The 20,609-nt window shown below is 36.0% G+C and overlaps 1 protein-coding gene across 1 annotated transcript; it reads right to left on the bottom strand.

The window, feature by feature from the left end:
* Positions 1-3,722: 3,722 nt before the first annotated feature.
* On the bottom strand, positions 3,723-18,981 carry LOC121430988 (peroxisomal biogenesis factor 3-like). The gene is made up of 12 exons (XM_041628438.1): positions 18,875-18,981; positions 16,133-16,264; positions 15,229-15,310; positions 14,635-14,678; positions 14,154-14,275; positions 12,472-12,547; positions 11,094-11,148; positions 10,057-10,151; positions 8,604-8,751; positions 6,844-6,951; positions 5,637-5,733; positions 3,723-4,610 (listed from the first exon to the last, which is right to left on the bottom strand). Exons 1-12 carry the CDS (start codon positions 18,945-18,947, stop codon positions 4,476-4,478), a joined length of 1,167 nt encoding a protein of 388 aa, XP_041484372.1. The 5' UTR covers positions 18,948-18,981; the 3' UTR covers positions 3,723-4,475.
* Between the last annotated feature and the right edge of the window lie 1,628 nt (positions 18,982-20,609).

The raw sequence follows: 20,609 nt of genomic DNA on the forward strand, positions 1-20,609 counted from the left end.
GTAATACTTCATCCTTTTATCCTTTCATTTCCATTTCTTTCTTATTCTTGTGTTTTCCTAATTTGTAAAACCTCGGGTACCAAGCCCCCTCCCCCCTCAAAATATATATATATATATATATACAACCCAAGGACCTAATAAAACGACATGAAAATCTAATTCACGCAATATTCCCATCAAATTCAAAGTCAATGGCTATTTTGAAATAAGGTTTCAGCTGGAGAATTATCAACAATGCTAATATGTCCGCTAAAGAGGGCGCTCGACCACTTAAAATATGGCCCAAGTTGTATCACTGCATTGAACGCTACAAAGTGGTTCTGTCGTTTGTATGCATGACGATTGTTAACATGGTTGTAACAAATATAGGACGCTAAACATTTATTCTTGTATATTTCAGGCATTTCGTCACATGATTAAATGGGTAAACCGACATTTACTAAAATTTGTATAAATTTTATTTAAAATGTTGTAGAGATCAGAAAGCTTTCATTGGATAAACCTGTAAAACATTAAGTTTCATCTGATTCCACATATACATGCCACATACCCAATTACAGAAAATAATAAAAGTAAACTGAACTAAAGTATTCCTTATATTATATATATAAATTTTATTTAAAAATCATCATGTTGGCTCATAATATGATAAAGGCCATTATTGCAATACAAAAAATTATATACACAATCATAATCACCACAATACCTATAAAAACATACATTAGTTTCACGCAAGAACCAATATTGGATAACATGAAAATTTCAACAATATTTCTATTTTTTTTATGGAGTCTGATCAAGGGAGCATTTCATGAACAGTTTTGTGGTTGATTTTCTACTTACTAATTTGTTCTTAGCCAATCAGATACAAGGAATTTCAGTACCTTATGATCTCTTCCTAAAAATCACTGACGGCCCCATGATACTATGTTCATGAACCTTGTCAAATTTAGAGGCCTACAGGGGAGCGTTTCATCAATATTTTCATCCGACAAATTGTCAGATCTGACATGATTTTGATTGGCTCAGAAGCACTGTTCCTATGGTAACTGTCGGATAAAATGGGACTTGTCGGATAAAGCATCCGACAAGTCCTTTCATGAAACGCTCCCCTGATATCAATTCAAAAAGAAAAAAGGTTTGTCTACAGCATTTCACTATGAAGTGTATTATAAGAAATTGCTCCGAGATGTCAACAAGTTTGGTTGTCATGATTACTTTCAAATCCATATGCATAATAAGAAAGAACTTAGGTGAATTATTATCTAATCATCTTTTACAAATATGATCAAAGTATGTCAAATATTTTTTTTACTTCATGTTATTCAAGGAAAATTATCAAGCTCCATCAAGTTTATGTATCTAAAAGCTGTGATTTTGTATTTCAATAAAAGGTACATATACAGTACTCAACAGTTACATGTGCATATATTTCAAATGTAATATTAAAAAATTAAAATTGCTACCTCAATAAAATTCATGTGTTCACACATTAGCATTCCATAATGTGAACAGATGTACTTTATTGATTACATGTGTGCAAACATAATTAACATTTCATATTATTATGAACAGAATAATCTGACACAATAAAAGATATATATTAAAAAATAATTAATGGAATAAAATACAGTAATCTCTGATAAAACCATCATTGTAGGGCAAGGTTACCTCAAAGAATTGCTTTTACTGTTGATCAAACTTTTGCTAATGTTCATCTCATTTTCATAATGAGTCTGACAACTCCCTGCCCCCCCCCCCCCCCCGCCTTCACCAAAAAAAAAGGCCCACAGAAAATTATTGTCAGGCCAGGGTGACTTCACATTTTAATGCCATAAGGTACATAGCCAAGACATAACAAGGCAATCTTCCCCTTTTTCTTGTAGCATTCTTTCAAGATGACTCATGGTCAGTCACAGACATGACCCGGAGGAGACAAAGCATCGGAGGGGCACAGGGATGTTCACAAACAATACAGTGCCCCTCCAATCATCGTCTCCTCCTGGTCACAGTTCGCCACTGCTCATGGTAAAGAACAAGCACAGTTATTTTCTGATCTGTCCAAGTCTCATTCAATTAATCAATAAACAGGATGAACTGGTGGTCTTGTTCACATCCCCCAATTACCACAAGAGGCATCTTTTTATGAACTTGATCATGAGAACTAGGGAGGGTTAGGGCACATGCTGAAAAAGACCTAACAATAGCATTATAAAGAGAAAGGGGGGGGGGAGAAAGAGAGAACTCTGTGACCCTTTCAGGGTCACCTGAAACCCCAAGGTCTTTTTATGAAGGTAAGTTGAGGCTTCAATAAAGTAAACAATACACAAAGCGAGATAGAAGTGAATAACTATTTCCAAGAATAACCTATTTCAGATTACAGACCTTATCAAACCTGAAACAATAGATACATGTTTGTAGTAAAAACAAATATTAGCAAACAATAGAGAGCGAATCTGGGAATATGATAACTTGTAACAGGGAGCTGTAACTCCTGTTATTTACACATAACAATTCATAACAAAGAAATTTGTAACATTCCACTTGGCTTTGAAATCCCATTTGGCAAACCATTCTCCTGCTGAGGCGATGTACGGGAACCCATTACCAGTTTAGAATTTAAAAATATAAATGATGAAGCTCATGAATTGCTTGTGAAAGTTCTAAAATTTAGCACTTTGCCCATCTCATACATTGTATGTGTACCAGAGTCGATCAAAGGAAAGTTAGATACAAAACTTCAATATTTGAGAATGTTCCGATCACTTGCCCAAATTTAAATTACCCATCATTTAATCATTATTGAATCTTTGATAATATAAAGTTCTTTGCCTGTGTATGTTTTGGCATATTTTTCTTTTATTTTTGCAATTGAAAAAAGTATGTAATGACCAAACTTTGTGACCGTGTGTTCACTCATGAAACACATTACAATACATGTATCATCACAATGAACACAAGAGTTGCACAGATATGTGCAGAGTGCATGAAGTCTATTGTACATAGAGGCTGTTCTCACTACGTTCCTAAAACTAGTTTACTGGAAACTAGTTTAGTGGAAACTAGTTTAACGTGTAGTGAGAACGGTCAAAGCAGTCTTGGAAGCGATCTTCCAAACCAGTTTGGAAAACCACCTCGCGATGTAGTTTTCAAGATCGCTTTGCCTCGTTAAACTGGTTTGAGCGTAGGTGAGGACACAACCGTTCTTCGGGAAGCGATCTTCGCACATTTTGAGCGCGCTACTCCACACGACAGGTGTAGAATGCCTATGCTGCGGTTTCGAATTTCGCGCGAAACGTGTCACCCCACTGAGAGCGTTTCCATAGCAACAAGAGCGCTTTACGTGAAGTGATTTTGAAAACCACTTTCGTGTGATCAAGTGAGAACGCTAGCAAAGCGATCTTCCAAAGTGGCTTCCTGAATAGGTTTCCAGTAAAGTAGTTTTAGGAACGTAGTGAGAACAGCCTCCTATACACACATAAATTTATTCCTGTGACATTTGCTCCAGTCTTGATACCTTAGGACAGTTTACAATTAGGGAATTCTATCATCTAACCTGCTGGTTAACAGATGCAGATTAGCACATAAATGGAACATATCGGCAACACTTAAGCTTGGGTTTAGGCGAGAGCAAACTGATTCCACTCCTTCCTGACACCTCCATTTTTGTAATTCAGACTGCTTGAATAATATTTTACATGCATCTCAAACTTTTTTTTAAAAACTGTAGCATAAAATAATGAAAAAGAGCAAGAGCATATAGATAACATGGCTAATAGTCTTTGTGGTACTCCTTTTCTAGTCAGAACTCTGACTCTTCTTTGACTATTTGGTAGGTCCCACAAACTGATATCCATGATGGCACATGAAAAAAAATTAAACTTCACGTAGCCACGATTATGATCAAATCCATCTTGAATGCTAATTTTTTTGGAATTCTATGCGACAATTGATTTCTTTCTCTTCAGTTGTTCGTTCCATATAGCAATATAGAAATATCAGTAGTGATGTTCAAACTTTCTCACATTTTCTCTCTCTGCTTGGTCCCATATATGGAAATTGATGTTGGCTTGTGTCTCATTCTTGTAGTATCCCACTGAACTAGATGTACTTTATATCCTTCTGCCACTCTCCGTCAGGTCCAAGGTACTTAAATCCATACAATGAACTTGTATTGTATATTTCACTCTTTAAAGTCATTTTGATAGAGCTTCATTTCCATCTTCTCACTTACACTGTATGCTCTCTTTGTATGGTCCCAAATGCTGAAATTGGTGTTGGTTCAAATGTTAGGTCAATCTGTTGCAGAGAGACTGTACAAAAGCAGTATAGTACTTTAGTTCCACTCTTTTTTCGCCACTTTTAAGTATAAAGGACTGACTATGTTCTTGTAACACTGAATCTAGTCCCACATGCTCTCCTCCGTGCTGGATCTGGAGCTTTTAATAGTCAGTCTCTAATCCTATGATTACTTTTCAAATCCTTTGTGTGTTGCCATTTTGATGAGGCGACCTGGCGTCACCGTTTCTTTCTTCGTGGGCGGGAGGTTGGCTGAATGCCTCGTAGACATTGGAAGCAAAATCCTTCACGCACTGCATCAGCAGCAACTCCTGAAAAGTTAAAGAATGATGGGTTGAGAAAGAAACAGCTCTGTCAAAGTGCAAGCTGTACATATACTCTCTTCAAATGGAAATAAAAATTTAAGCATCTCATCAGTTTTTTAAGAATATACGATGATGATAAAATTTATATAGAGAGAAAAAAAAACAAATATAATGTACAGGTGAATTTCCATCAGTCAAAACTTTGGGACCATAGAAATCTATTTGATTTACATGATATTTTACATAGACAAAGTAAATAATGTATGCTTCACATACTCTGGGGGTTTAAGTATGACTTTGAGTTGCACTAAAATGCCAAAGCATAATGATATGTAATGCAATCTTATCGATCAATATGCAGTAGTGCGCATCTCCTTCGCATGACCTGACCAATGCGGCCATACCTTTTATTCCGCACGCAAAGAGGCATCTAAGTGCGACGCAATGTCGTACTAAAATTTCTGTGAAACACCCCCCCCCCCCCCGGCCCTTAACATTAAGCCTAGCGATTGTTAATACAGCTGACTTTTACGACTGATCATACACAATAATAAATACAATCAATCGTAGAAAGCAGCCCTATGATCAGGGCCCTGGGTCTCGTAACACAAAAGTTAGTGATTAATCTTACGCTTGATTTTAACGATCTTGATTGTACATTGTAGTCAATGGAATCAATCGTAGAAAAATGATCTACGATCATTGCTAAGCTTTGTGTTACAGGCCCCTGGTCTAAAAGGTTGCTTTCACAAAGCCTATTGTCTGTTATTTTGATAAATGATCAACAGCAGACTATTTCCACTCCATGTAGTAAAGAGATGTGTATGCAGAGATTAAAAATAAAAGCATTGATTTTATAATGTAATTCTAATCAACCTGAATTTCAAGAAGGCCATATCAAATGTGCAATATTATTAAATTCTGTGCTTGCTCTGCAGTAGTCAAATCCAAATACACATTTAGAGGCATTACACGCACCAACATATTTCAGCAAATGATTTAAAAAAAAACAACATTTGATTCGATACAAACCTGGACAAAATGATTTGGGGTATCACAGCAGAGTGCGTTGACCTGGCCGTTAACAATTGGAATGGCTTTGGCCATGGCTAGTTTGAGACCACACGGGCCTGGCTATTGCAAGAAAAAAAAAATGGAATGAACAATGTCACACAAGGTATCCAACAGACAGTCAATAAAGCAGACAGGTCAATCATTGTGAAATAATGAAAACTAGTTACAACCAAGTCTACCAGGAAGGAAATAATTTCCATTTATAAGGGCTATTTTTTTTCACGCCAAAGTGACTCTAGAAAAGATAGTAGCCCCAAAGCATACAATTTTGGGAAGATAATCTGGGCCAAGCCTGCAGCTATCTTTGCGGTAACATTAGCAATTTTTATTTCTAATTTGTATTTATTTATTTACTATTCGCATGTGTCTGATACGGTGGGGGTACAGTTCGTGCGAAGCAGCCAACGGTTATACCTTCTCGTTATGCTTTATTGGTCGATAACAACTAAAAGCAAGTAAGAATAGCCTGGTGGTTAAGTCGCTGCTTTACCGGAAAGCAGTAGATGGCAGGTTGGAATCCCACTGGTTCCAATTTTTTCTGACTTATGATTTTCATTACAGATCGAGCAATAACAAGCAAACAACAACTAAAAGCAAGATGAGAGTGAAAAGACAGTTGCTGTTCAGCAGCATCAGACATACAGTATCGCTTATGTTCGATTCACAGCTCCAGACAAGTACAAGCAAAGACAACAAGGCCTGTTGCATAAAACTTTTTACCTGAGAAAACTCAGGTTGTATTTACCGGAGATTTTGCCCTGTGTTAAAGTCAATGGCAGAAATCAGACAAACCTTAGTTTACAGTTCTTACCAGAGTTTTCTCAGGTAAAAAGTTTTATGTGACAGGCCCCAGCTGGAGCCTCCACCTAGATTATTGGCTTATGGCGAGGATGAGGACAAAATAGCCTGCTGCCTTCCTGTAAATGTCCTATGCTGCCAAATGAGCTGAGAAATCACCCACAAAGGTACGACCAAAATAGACGCATGCACTCATTACAACATAGAAAACTGACTTAACACAACATTTAATTTGCTAATTATGAAACATAATCTTGAAGAAATCATATATAAATCTATAAAGAAGTCATACTTTTTTCATGAAACTGTTGTTTGCTGCAAGTAGAGGTACTTAATCAAGTTAGCTTTAAATGCTACAGAAACATACCTTTCTCCATTTCGAGTTGTAACTGGTCTGAAGAACTCGGCCATATTGTCCAATAGACGGCTGAACCCGATATCAAGGCAAGAATTTACCACACAGCTAAAATCATGGCTGTAAAAAATACCAATAAAATCAAAACTGAACACTAGTTTTGCAGTACAGTACAAACAGTGAAATGATTCACCCAGCAGTTTTGTAACATTTGTGGAGCGTTGTGGCCCAGTGGATAACTCTCCGGACTTTGAAACAGAGGGTCGTGGGTTCAAATCCCAGCCATGGCGTAATTTCCCTCTGGCAAGAAATTTATCCGCATTGTGCTACATTCGACCCAGGTGAGGTGAATGGGTACCGGGTATGATTTTTCCTTGCACGCTTTAGCGCCTATTTATACAGCGGCTCAGCTACAGCTGGGGTACTAATATGATACCAAGTATCAAAGTGCAGTTGAGTATATGCACATAGTAACTGTTCTATATAAATGGACATATCATTATTATTTGGTAAATAAGAAAAAGAAAATTAAATAAACCTCATAATATAAGTATTCTTTATAGCATAGCGATAGTTACAAAAAAAAAAACTTTGTGTCTGGCAATAGTCAGTAGGTAATAATAATACAAAAAAACAATAATGGTATATTTACCCAGGGAAGCCACTTGAATTCTGAAAACTGTTCTCCCAGCAGGCCCTGCTATTATAATTACCCCGGCTTTAGCTGGGCTGCCTGGGCACTCAAGCATTCAAGGATTTCTTCCTACCAGGTACCCATTCACCTCTCCTGGGTTGAGTGCAGCAAAGATGTGGATAAATTTTCTTGCTGAAAGAACTTACATAGGGTAGGTACCATTGATTACAATCAGATACTTTGGATTCTTTTAAAAGTATGCATGGCAGTGAAATTGCATTTTAGTACTATAGAATAGAAATTTACTGCCTAGAGATCCAGGGTGTATGTTTTTATTGTTTTCTTCAATATTAAGGGTATTGTGAAAAACAAAAGTAACCAAAAGTGCTCTAGTGGCCACTTATTAATAAAGAGATATTTTGTACATTGCTCCTAGGGTGTCATTATCCTTTAATGAATGGATATCAAAAAAAAAAAATCATATTGAGCACTTTTAAAAACGTACATCCTCATTCACGACTGGTACGAGATGACATCATTTTTTGGCCTGCCATATGCCTCAGGTCCTCACGCATGTCCACTATCAAAATCAAGAACCTTGCCACATCATTTTGCGGTTCTCCTACATCATAGTTGACATGCACGTGAGTGACGTCATTTTAACCATTCAAGCCCAGCATGAAGATCAATATTTCCCTTTTAAAACACAGTTTTCAGTGTCTTCACAAAATTAATGTAAGTTGTATGATACATTATGTTTATATTTGAAGTTGCTTTCTGATCTCCAAAATATATATCGATATATATCCTAACTCGCATAATAACGAATCAAAGCAAGTGAAAGGGCACGTGTGCACAAGTTGCCCCTTCGCATCACCCGACCGAGTTGCCATGCGATGGTACGCCAGGTGTTCCGGGTCGGGCAGCGTATCATGACCCGCTGATTATTGCGCTGTTTCACGTGGACGTACGTACACATACAAGTCGAGTGAAATCTAAAGTATTTGCACCTGTAGTGAACAAGGGCAGACAATGACGCTGACTCAAACGATCAGACACTGACTCAAACGATCAGACAACTGCTACGTCGTTCTCGTTCACTGCTCCTAAAACTCTCTATTGACATTTATGCACTAACCTTTCAATTAAATCCCTAGTTTCTAATTGTATTGCAGTCAACACAAGCTGGTCTTCGCTGAGCTGACATGCAGATTCCTCTCCATCTAGTCCCTCCGGCTTAAGAAGGTACCTCCCCAGGGGATGAATGGAACAGTCCGGTACCACAACTGTATATTAAGGAAATAATAGTTCCACAAAAATTATTCAAGAATAGGGACTGGATAATGCCTTATACAAATCAAGTAATGCAGTTTGCAAATGGATAAGCAACATGGAGTACTAAACAAGAAAGAAAGAAGAAAATAGAAACAGAGAAAATTTATTCTTTCTCTGATAAAATTAGGAATATTAGAGAAACAGAGAGAGAGAGAGAAAAAGAAAGGAGGATAAAAGAGAAACTGAAATGAAAATCATCTAGATGACATAACATCAATACAGCTGGACAGTATTTTTCCAAATTATGTGATATTGAAAAATATTGATTATTCAATCAATTATACTGATATATTGCAGTAACATGCTATAACCAAAATATTGTTGATCATGAAAAGTTCATCAATATTCATTGACCCAAAATGCTGCTCTGTATTGCTTTAAAGAACTCAGGGCCCCGTTTTACAAAGAGTTATGATTGATCCGATCAATCATAACTATGGAAATCCATCAATGTCATAATTTTTTCAACGAAAAATTTGCACAATGTCCTTTGTATGCAAAGAGAAGCACAGTGAATTTTCAAGAAAACAATAAATGCATGAATATACATCATAGCTCGAAAATATTTTGAACAAACGTGCAAACAAACGTCTCGCTTCATTGCGTTAGGAGTTTTAATCCCTGATTATTTTCTTCTGGGATCCTATATGTCTACAAGCTTTGTTTTTTATAGGTTCCTCATATTTCACGATATTGTATTTCCTTGTAAAACATTACAACTGTGTATTTTTTTTGTCATTATCTTCTCATATTGTGTTCAAGATGTATGTTTTTGTGGAAAGTGAAACAATAAATCATATCAAATCAAATAATAGACATTGCCGTTGCTGGCTGTCCATAGTTGCGATTGATCGGATCAATCGTAACTCTTTGTAAGACGGGGTCCAGAACTTTGTTAGTTGTTACAAACATGCCTGCTTTCCATGGACTCCAATTGAAGCCTTTCTTTCATTTTCCCCTTTCCTTGCTCTTACGGAATTGCAGCTCATGTCTGACATATAAAATGAATTTTCAGACTCGGTGATATACATGTACTGTTTTATAATTTTCTGGAGATAATCGACTATTAATTATTGAAATAAAATATCGACCAGCACTAGGGGAGATAATTGAATCTTTCTGTGAGAAGATAGATATAGAAAGAAATAAAGGTGATGAAAGGGAAAGCGACTGGAACTGGGAAATCAGCTGGAACTAGAAATCATCTAGGTAAAACATTCTCAAATTTTCAATAAACAGATAATGGGCTCACTAACCTTCTCCTCCATACTGTGTTGTTTCAACTTGACCTCTGACCTTTGCTATGATCTCTTCCATGTCAGAGAGGCTAAGGAGTTGCTGCAATGATATGCTATAAAAAAAATCAAAGTAAATAAACTTAACTTCATGATGACTGAACGATATCATCAATCTAGAAATAAAAATCTATACAGCATATACATATTTAAATTAATCTTTGATCTATTGCTCATCTACCCCCAACCCCCCCCCCCTGTAAAACACTACATGTATGACACCACCCATGATTATCTGATCAAATGTATTAAAGCGCATAATCACTGCATGAAAGAAATGAACATCATTTTCATGAATAATAATCAACATATTGTCGCGGTAATTGTCATTTGCTGCAGTTGCTTTCTGCGGCAAAGTTCTATGAAATGCACACTGAAGTGTTTTTTATTTGCTGCAGATACCTAGATTTGACGCTGAAAATGCGAGTTGCTGCTGCGGCAAATGTTTTATGAAATGGGCCCCTGGAGCCCCTTTCATAAAGGACTTGCAACTGTTGTAACTTTGCCATTATGGCAACTACATGGTAACCTTGATTCTGATTGGCTGCTGAGTCCTGTTACTATGGTACCGGTAGTTGCCATAATGGCAAAGTTACAACAGTTGCAAGCCCTTCATGAAATGGGGCCCCTGATGTGTGACAAGATTGCAAAACATGTCAGTGTGGGAGGGGGTTTAATGACATTTCATGTGGGAGGGGGAGGAATTCATCTACATCTGTCATATGTCAATTTCGTCATCGACTGACACCATGACATTAGTTTTAAGTGGAAGGGAAGCAATGGTTTCTGTTAACTTTCATAGAATGAAAACTTGTCAATGCTGACAAGTTTCATGGAATGAAGCACATATATATCCACAATCATAATGCTATCCAGTGCAGTCAAAGTCATATAGCTAGTTAAAGAAATAAGTGTGTAAATACGACTTTATAAATCACAGAGCTTTCGAGTTTCAGCACTTTTTACAGAAAAGGACACTGTAAATTGAAAATACTCACCTTCCAACAACATTCTGTACAACTTCTCTAACATGGTTGATAAGCTCGGTCAAACCTGGAAATAGAATAATCAAGGAATTAGAGGATGATTATCATCTAAAAAACCCAAATGGGTTGTAATTGAGTACCTGGCAGTGCCGGGAATAATCATTCATTGAAATGCTGGCACACCGGGATAGAGGTTGTGCTAAAGTCAGGGTAATAATAACCCTTGATTAATCTACAGAACAGAAACAAGTGCTTTAAAGTTGAATCACCATTTTATTGTTATCATTTTTAAAAGCATCAAAGGTACTAGACAATTCAAAACAACTACATGAATTCTTTCAATTACATGTATCTTTAACAATATGCATCACGAAATTTAGAAGTAAAATGTACAATAAAACTTGTGAGCAACCGGTATGGATATCTAACCAAAAACATTGAAAAATAATGTGCAAACATACTACTTCCTCAGATTTATATGGCAATGTTTATTCACTTCAGTCACCAAAGTTGCTAGAAAGTACTATTTACTTCGATAATAAATTAGTGCACAGTCTGATGCCTGTATAGATAATACCATGTTGACAATACAATAATAAGGAACATAAACTCTGAACATATTAATTCTTTTATTTTATTTGAAGCAGTTTTGTTAGGTTAAGAATGTGAGGATTTACAGGTCATAAAGGGTACAATGTTCACATGGAAAATGTTGGCGACACTATTTGAGTCATAAATAACATGAAATCGATTGCTTTTAAAACAGTTGAATTAGAAATAATGATACAGTTATAAATTCTGGCTACATACAGATTTTGCATTAGATTTGTGATTTTTTTAAATCACTCTTTTAAAGAAAGTTTAGCCCAGACACTAATGTTGCCTAATAACGAAATATTGTGGCCTTATCTCTTTTGTGTTACAGACTTATCACAAAAAAATGTGGGGGGGGGGGAGGGGGGCCTTAAGAGTTAAATCAATATCAAGCAAATGAGAAAAGCTTGAGTAATGAAAATGTTTCTAATGTATTACAACGAAAAGAATGGATCCAGTAATACTATTTTGATTACGTTTTGACGCACTTGGACACTTGTGTGTAAATATTCATTGCAACATAAATAAGTTTATTCATTATAATAAAGCACCATATTGGAATTTACATTTGATTTTGGTTCCCCAATCAGTGGGAAAAAGGAATATACAGTAAATACATAAATTTATACACGTATGCAGCAATATCTTACTGCAGATATATCATAGTCAAATTAAAATGACAATTTGTCGAAGGCTAAAATGTAGGATGTCATTTCATGATTGATACCTTCCAAATATACACCTAAAATAAATTATGGAATGACCAACACAATAAAGTACTTTAAGTTGAACTCACCATCTGTTAATAGGTATTGTACCATGGCAAGATATTCCTTCTGTACATCCTGTGTAGCATGCACCTTGTAGTACGTCTGAAAAATTAACAGAACAAATATAGATATGTCGAAAAGACATCAATAATGCAATAAAGTACATGTACATTAACACTTCATAAATGATTATGAAAATACATGCATCCACCTTGAAATGTTGAACAAAACGGGGAATGTAAACTAATTTTCGGCATTACTCCTATGTGTTTAAGACCGGATGCTCGATCTGTAATAAAAATAATAAGTCAGAAAAAATTGGTACCAGTGGGATTCGAAACTGTCATCTACTGCTTGCCGGGCAGCGACTTAACAACCAGGCTATTCTGGTTCATGGCTAAATCACGATGAACTAGAATTCAAATACCCTCGATCCTCTTCTTTCTGACTCATTGACATGCAAATGCAGTATGCCGTGGACAATAGATAGTAAATAAAGAGGCTTTAATAGGAGGATATTGTAAGTTTGTAAACAAATTTATAATTATAGGAGTAATGCCAAAATTTGTTTACGAAATTGTAATTCCTCCTATTAGAGCCTCTTTATTTTAATACTAACACGTGGAATGATAATGAAACCAACACTCTCCGCAGTGCAGTCCCCATCTTTCTAATTAATCCCACAGAACACACCCAACCACTGCCATTCCCTCCTGTACAACACATTCAGTACCCCTCCATAATCTTATTCTTATCAATTTTTCCCAGGCAGTGTATCAATATACATGTACATGTATCCACCATAAATGGGTAAATTGCCAATTTGTCTACTGCCAACTCGTCCAATCATCACATGGTCCACCTTCATTTAGTCCAATGCCATTCCGTCCACCAACATTTCGCCTTAAACCATTTGGTCCAATCATCACTTCATCAAATCACCAGTTTGTCTATGACCATTTCATCTCATAACCATTTGGTCTAACATCCATTTTATTTTCATTCATTTTGCCCAATTAATACTTACATGTAGTCCAATTAGACCAAATGGTATATGGACTAAATGGCTATTGGACCAACTGATTATCAGACAACATGGCAATTAGACCATATGGATAGTGGACGAACTGATGGTAGACCAAATCATAGTAGACGAGTTGGCAATTGGACGAATTGACATTAGACGCATTGAAAATAAACCCAGAAAAGTAGTCATTCTCTTCATGCATGTTTTCAAAACAACACAATACAGACCCCATACACGTACCAAGGAGACAACCCATCATGGCCCTGAATACAAGTCCGAGAGGATCCTCGCCAACCTCGGCAGGAGGGCAAACATTTTTTTAACACACAAAAAAAGGGGTGGGGGACAAATCGTCTCCACTTTCAGAAGCAGTTTCCCATGTAATGTTTCTTGACATTAAAATAAGATAGATCAAAGGTCACAAAAAAAGGGATCAAATTTTGTACCCCCCCCACCAGGTACACTAGTGCTGCATGCCCAGTACCTCTCATTACATCTAAATTCATGATAATTTTATTACACTGAACCAGGGTCCCTGTTTCATAACAATTTGTATAACAAATGCATGGTTTCTATCACAAGTTTACAACCCGCCAATCAGATTAAATCATTTCAGTAGCTTTCAACCGTTATTGCAAATTTGCATGTATTATGAAACTGGCCCCCTGATCTTCTTCTTACCAGGCCATTCTTCCCAGCCAGGGTATCAAGATACATGTAGCCTCCTAGAATGTTGAGCTGTACTCTGAGGAAGGCTGTTAACAACACAGTACTGTATACAGCTACCACCATCCGTGTGAAACCTGACAAAAAGAGAACAAACAAATATAACGATATAAAAATGTTTGCCCATCAAAAAGTGATAATTTCTTCATAAAAATACATGAACTACAGGTAATCAAGACATAGTATGTGAAAATTAGCAAATACATGACAATGAAAATTGACAGAAAGGGGCAAAATTTATCAATCATTGAGTTATCTCTTTTAGAGGTCTAGGTTAAAAATGTTCTAGAATGATATCGGCCACAATTCTTTATATTTCTGAATTCAAATTTGTTTTTTTAATGCACATATGTGTATTACATATACCATTAGTGCCTTCATTATGAACTTAATATATTTTTTTACTAACAAAAAAAAATCAAACTTGGATACTTACTAACAACTTTTAATTCATTCCACACCAAAACCTTGTTTTCAGTTCTGCAAAATACAAATGGAATAGGAATTCAAATTACTTGCTGTGATAGTTTGGCATATTTTGAGATATTTGCACACTCCAACAAAAGAACATACCAACTAACATTGGCATTATTATCATTGTAAAAGTAATCCTGTAAACCAAAATGCCAAACAAGGCACTTCAATTGTCAGAAACTCCTGACAACTGATACAAACAACTTTACTGGAGATATTTACATGGGCTGGAAATTTGCAACTACATTGTACATGTACTTCACAACTCTAGATTTTGATAGCTGCTGAGACTTCCAATAAAAAAAATTGCAGATCTGCAAGTCATTGCAGTTGTTGCAGTTGTTCCCTTTTCAAAAAAAAATATCTGAAGGCAGCACCAAGTCTATGAGAGGCTCTGAGATACATCTCCAATATGAGACTCTGTGAACAGAATTGTAGACTACTGTAACTTAAAGATTGAACATGCTGGAATTTCATCTCTCCATCCCATTGAATGTATCATAATTACAATTGATCTTCCTTTCCTCTCAGTAAGCAATGCATCTTTAATTCTTACCCTGACTTTAGTCTCTGTATGAGTTCTTCTGAGTTAAGATGATGAAGAAGCAATTCCCTCAGCTTAGGAATCATGGAGAGCACTAGATAAAAAAATGTACATAAATTTACTTAGGTAACGTACATAAAATGTAAATTGTAATCAAGTCATCTGATATTTCAATTTTGTATAATCATGAAAATGTAACTATAATCAATGTGCTTGAATTGCAATTTCACATGTCTACAACTACCGGTACTCCAAAGTTTTTTTTAAATTACAGTCAAGTTTCATTTTAATCAGTCAAATATTGAACAGTTACTGAGTTGTTCACTTTCGAACAATCGCTTAATTTATCAGGAATCTATATGTATTACAGTTGCAATTGTCTAATGCTCTGGAGTTTCATACCCCTTTATCTATAAACTGAGGTCAGTCTGATTGGTGCATATAAAAGATATACTACTGGAATAAAGAGTAAATTGCCAATTGGGCTTTATCAGTTTTGTCTACTTTCTAGTTTGTGTACTATTAGTTCGTCAATGTTTGTCCACTAAAATTTAGGTCTAATTACCATTCAGTCTATTCACCATTTTGTATAAATTCTACTTAGGCTTTAAATCACATTTTATTTTCATTAAAATTGGTATATCGTGAAATGAACTGTTTATGAACTAAATTTTCATTGACAAAGTAAAAAAAGAAGTATACAAAAAATAAATTAGACCAATTGGACATTAGAAGAACTGAGAATATTTCATAAGTAGATATTAAGTCAATATAATGTAGAACTAATGGGACTTGGACCAAATTAATAGTAGACCAAATGGGTTTAGCCTTTGTGGTACTGGAATACCTGAAAAGTATACCAACTGCAAGTATACCAAGTGAATATTTACTGAATATTTTGGACTTAAAGCATTACCTGTCATATTGCAAGTTCGCTGGTTGCTCTCGAAATGGTGTTGTCTTCGAGCCATTGCAAGGCATTCCGCTTCTTCCGTCTCTCTCCATTCCTTCAACTTCCACTCAGCATACTTGTACAAAAGTGCTGCACCTGTAGAATTGTATTGGTTTATCATTGAAAAAATAAATGAAAAAGTGATTTGGAAATATGAAATATACATGTCTTATCCCGAGTGACTACACATCCCCTCCTTTCCCAAAATGGATGTTGAGTAAAAATAATGTAGGCTACAACTTGCAATTAAGGTAATGGGGGCAGGAGGGGGACTCTGTAATTTGCATTTTTTGTAAACATGGAGATGCCGTGGCCGAGTGGTCCAAGGCACCTGACACAAGTTCGGGGTTCAACCTCTAGCCATGGCATTTGCATTCATGTTCTTGACCAACAGTGCTCTTATCCTAATAAATATACCTATCCAGTAACTACATGTAAGTGTGCACTTGTATTATAAAACAAAACAAAACCCCTGCCCCCTCCAAAAAAATCACACCTCCCATAACAGAGAGGGATGGGATTGCTGAATTGCAGTGGAGTAACTAAAAGTCAGAAAAAGAAACAAATGGTGGTGTCTACGCATAAATATTGTAACATCAACTCTAGTAGCATTTGTTCACTGCAAACACCTTGCCTGTGACCCAGAGCCACCAGAAATTCACCTCGGGCAACCATTATTGAAAAAATGTTCAGTTTTGGTGGCCCGAATCGGGCAACCAATAATTTTCAAAGTAGCGCAATTTTTTTCCCGATTTTGTATGCATTCATCAACTTTCTACAGTTCAAATTGCAAGCCAAATCATCATGCGCCCTTTTTGTTAATCTACACACAAAGATTGCATAGTCATGGAGGAAAGGAACATGACAAAGCAGTGGAGAATTATCCAGCCGGCCGTGCCGGCTGTCTGGCGTGAGCTTTGCATGCATAAAACCACTGCAGCTAGCTGTGCGCTAGCAGACTATTCAGACTCAGGGAGCTGCGATACGAAATGTTGCTGCTAAGAAATCTTCCACAGAACTTTGAAAATCTATGTCAAAGTTGCATATTACACCAATAAAATGCACTTCTGTAGTCCATATTACTAAAATCTGGTGTAAACCAATTATTTGCAAGCATTAAAAAGAGGAATTATAACCTCTCTTTTGACCCCAAAAGACCGATTTCCAAATGCATTAATACACATAAAACACATGTAGGTGAGTACATCACAGTCCCACATGTGCATTTGTATGTATATTGCTACTTGGTTTCTTTCGAAGCTGTGTCTTTTCTAGCCAAAAATAAACAGACGATTTCTTTCTTTCTTGTTTATTTATGACTTCTTAAACCACTCTTGAGGAAGTAAATACTTTGGGAAGGCATTTAATGGATATGAAATGTGAATTTTTCTAGCATTTTGGCAAATGTAGGGAAGGACTTTTCTTACACTGTTTTTCCCAGATATAAGTTATAACTTTTGCCATTTTCTATTCTTTTTTCTTTTCTTTTTGTTATAGTGTTTAAACCATTTATACCCCTTCCCATTGAATATGCCTAATTAAAGAATGTTTCTACTGAAAAATAATAATTTTCCCCATTTTTTAAATTAATTTTATTCTATTCATTTTTCTTTCATTTTCTTTTTTTTCTCAATTTTTTTTTTCTTTCCCCTTTTCCCCCTGTTCTTTGTTTATTCTTTCTGTCTTTTCTTTCTTTTGTTTTATTTCACATTTTCACTTATTTATGTCATTATTTTTGTTTTATTTCATTTTAAATATACTTGTTTGTTTCCCCCTTTTATGCATCGTTCTAATTTGTGCAGCATATTTTTCTGTGATTTTCTCCTGCTATAATATGCTGGAAAAGAGAAAATAAATTGGATTTGGGGCCTGTATAATCTTGGCTTTAGGATTCAAAAAAGGAAAAAAGGGAAAAATCATTGATTTGTACATCTATATGAGTTTGCTATGCACTATTTATTCACCTTAACCTAATGAGTGTGTGTCTATACGGAGATTAAAAAAAAAAGTCCACACAACCTGGGAACAATACAATTCTTTTATTCTCTTTCAATCATTTCATATTTACAATGATAGAACAATTTACATGTTACCACAAATCAATTAGCAAAGTAAAATAAAAGCAAAAAAGATTTTACATACAAGATGTACAAAGTGAAAGTAACATAGTGGTAGTGGCTGCAGTATTAATATTTCCAAAGTTTGTTTTATTCATTTTTCATTTATGTTTTTCTTTATATTTTTCGGGCCACCAAAAAAATGTTTAAAGGTTTTGGAGGCCCGAATGGGCCACCACCTTAAAAAAAAGTTGATGTGGGGTCTTGCAGTATACAAATACCACTTTATGTAAACCCAAAATACTCATTTCCATACAGTTACAATTTAATTTATTCTTCATTAGCCTAGAGTCTAATTAGACATTAAAAGTCATTAGGCCTAGTTGGGGATGATTTTTTGTATTCAGTCAGTGCTTAAGTTAAAAACTTACATTTTTGGCATATTCTTGTGTAGGCCCTCTCATGGTGAAATTTTTCATTTTCAATGACAATTTCACATACGGTACGCACATTTTGATTTATTGCTGGCAGTGAGTGCCAGTGGCAAAAAAATTGTCCAGATCACAGAGTCACTCACACAAAAATACACGAGTGGGAACGTCATTTACAATACATCGAAATTCAGAAAAGAAAAGAAAACATACGGTACCTCCTGCAAATGCACCAAGTACGAAGAATTTCCTTCTGTGACGCTTAACAAAGTTCCAAATGCTCCCCAACATTGTACTCTAGGCGTGTAAACTCCTAAATTGTTAGAAGAAACGAATTTAAGTCGACGTATATGCGTATTGAGGGTCACATAGCGCGTTAGACAGCTGGCAGCCGTCTGTTTCGAGGAGTTTTTTTACATTTTTGTTTTTTTATATTCTCCTCGTACACAGACGGCTAGCTATCGTGCACCCACCATTAGGGGACTTGCAATGCAAAATCCCCCCGTCGGGGCTCTTCAATTTTTGTCTTTAATGAATAAAAATTTTGAAAATTAACGCGACCAAAATGCAAATTTATATTCCCTCTTGGCATTAATTGCCCAAAAACGGAGAAAAATCAAGTTAAAAGGAACAAAAACAGTGACTTACCTCGGCTGTCACGCAAATTCACTTCCCCCTTTTATCCGATCTTAAGTACATAAACATATGGCCATTGAGTCCCCTGTACAGATTGCGCTAGAACTTCGGTCTCTGTATTTGGTGAGTGAAGCCAACGGAGTTCAGCTGAACAACCAACAAAACAGAGACCGAAGCTTTTGGTCTAATACACTAATACACTAATAGCGCGTGTGCGTGAGCGAAATGAGAAAATGTAAACAATAAATAGACTTTGATCATCTCGTCCAACCAAACAAATGCATTCGCTTCGCATCAAGCAAAAATACAAGATCGCCATCTCTTCCTCGGAGACACGGTACAACAGTTCTCGATGTGAGTTGCCGAAACTTCTTTTGTCGATTTGACTGAGGTTTTCTTTTCCAGCAATCAAGGATAAACGCTGTCACTGGCTGATTAATTTTTAAACATGTACATTTTGTCTTTTATACTGAAACAATACCAAAAAATGACTGTTATAAGCTGTTTTGTCCGTGATACAACGCTGGGATCTACATCTCGATGTTGTTTTTTCCCTGGCTGTAATTCATTTTGACCCGACTTTGTCTTGTCTTTCCGTTAATGCCCACAATCATTATACTTTTATTCATTCATTTACCTTTCCTCGATCTCTGTCTTCCCACTTATTCTTCCTGAATATACAAGCCATCATCCCTATGATCAAATTCTCCAATACAATGATCAATCATCTCATTTTGTTTCATTTCTCCTATTCATATATACAGTTGAGGCCAGAAGTTTACACCCCCCACACACACACCCAAGAAATTCAAAGAAAAGTGCCAAATATCATAAAATTTACTTTATGTTATACAAATATTCGTGCTATCATGACAAATTTTATATCAAACAAAATCATACCCCTTCATCACATTGTTTTGTCATCAGGAGCTGAAAAATATTTAGGTGTCATTTTTCCCCTTAAATCTTCATATCTTAGACAAATAACAAATAAAGAACTTGACAAAAACATTTCATATTTACTTCTCAACACAAATATTTCAGATTATACTCTTTTGTCATGATGGAAAATGTAGTATAAATCATAGATTCGACATTTATACATTTCGATGAAACCAGTGACGTACCTAGGATTTTCCAGAGGGGGGGGGGCAAATTCGTCCGCCAAAAAAATTGACAAGCAAAAAAAAAAGTCGATCTTCAACCACAAACATAAGATTTCGTGCCAGAAAAAAAATTGACAAGCAAAAAAAAAGGGTCTTCAAGCTCGTCAGGGGGGGGCAGGGATACGTCGCTTGCATGGGTTGTGACTTGTCA

This window comes from Lytechinus variegatus, chromosome 17 (genome assembly GCF_018143015.1).
Source record: "Lytechinus variegatus isolate NC3 chromosome 17, Lvar_3.0, whole genome shotgun sequence".
In the NCBI taxonomy this organism is placed as follows: Eukaryota; Metazoa; Echinodermata; class Echinoidea; order Temnopleuroida; family Toxopneustidae; genus Lytechinus; species Lytechinus variegatus.

Excerpts from the sequence above, each read along its gene's own strand:
- LOC121430988 (XM_041628438.1), bottom strand. The coding sequence starts at position 18,947 with ATGTTGGGGAGCATTTGGAACTTTGTTAAGCGTCACAGAAGGAAATTC. Across the intron at positions 16,265-18,874 it reads ACTTGGTGCATTTGCAGGAG|GTGCAGCACTTTTGTACAAG; the intron begins GTACCGTATGTT and ends ACAATTCTACAG. Across the intron at positions 15,311-16,132 it reads GCGAACTTGCAATATGACAG|TGCTCTCCATGATTCCTAAG; the intron begins GTAATGCTTTAA and ends TTTTTTATCTAG.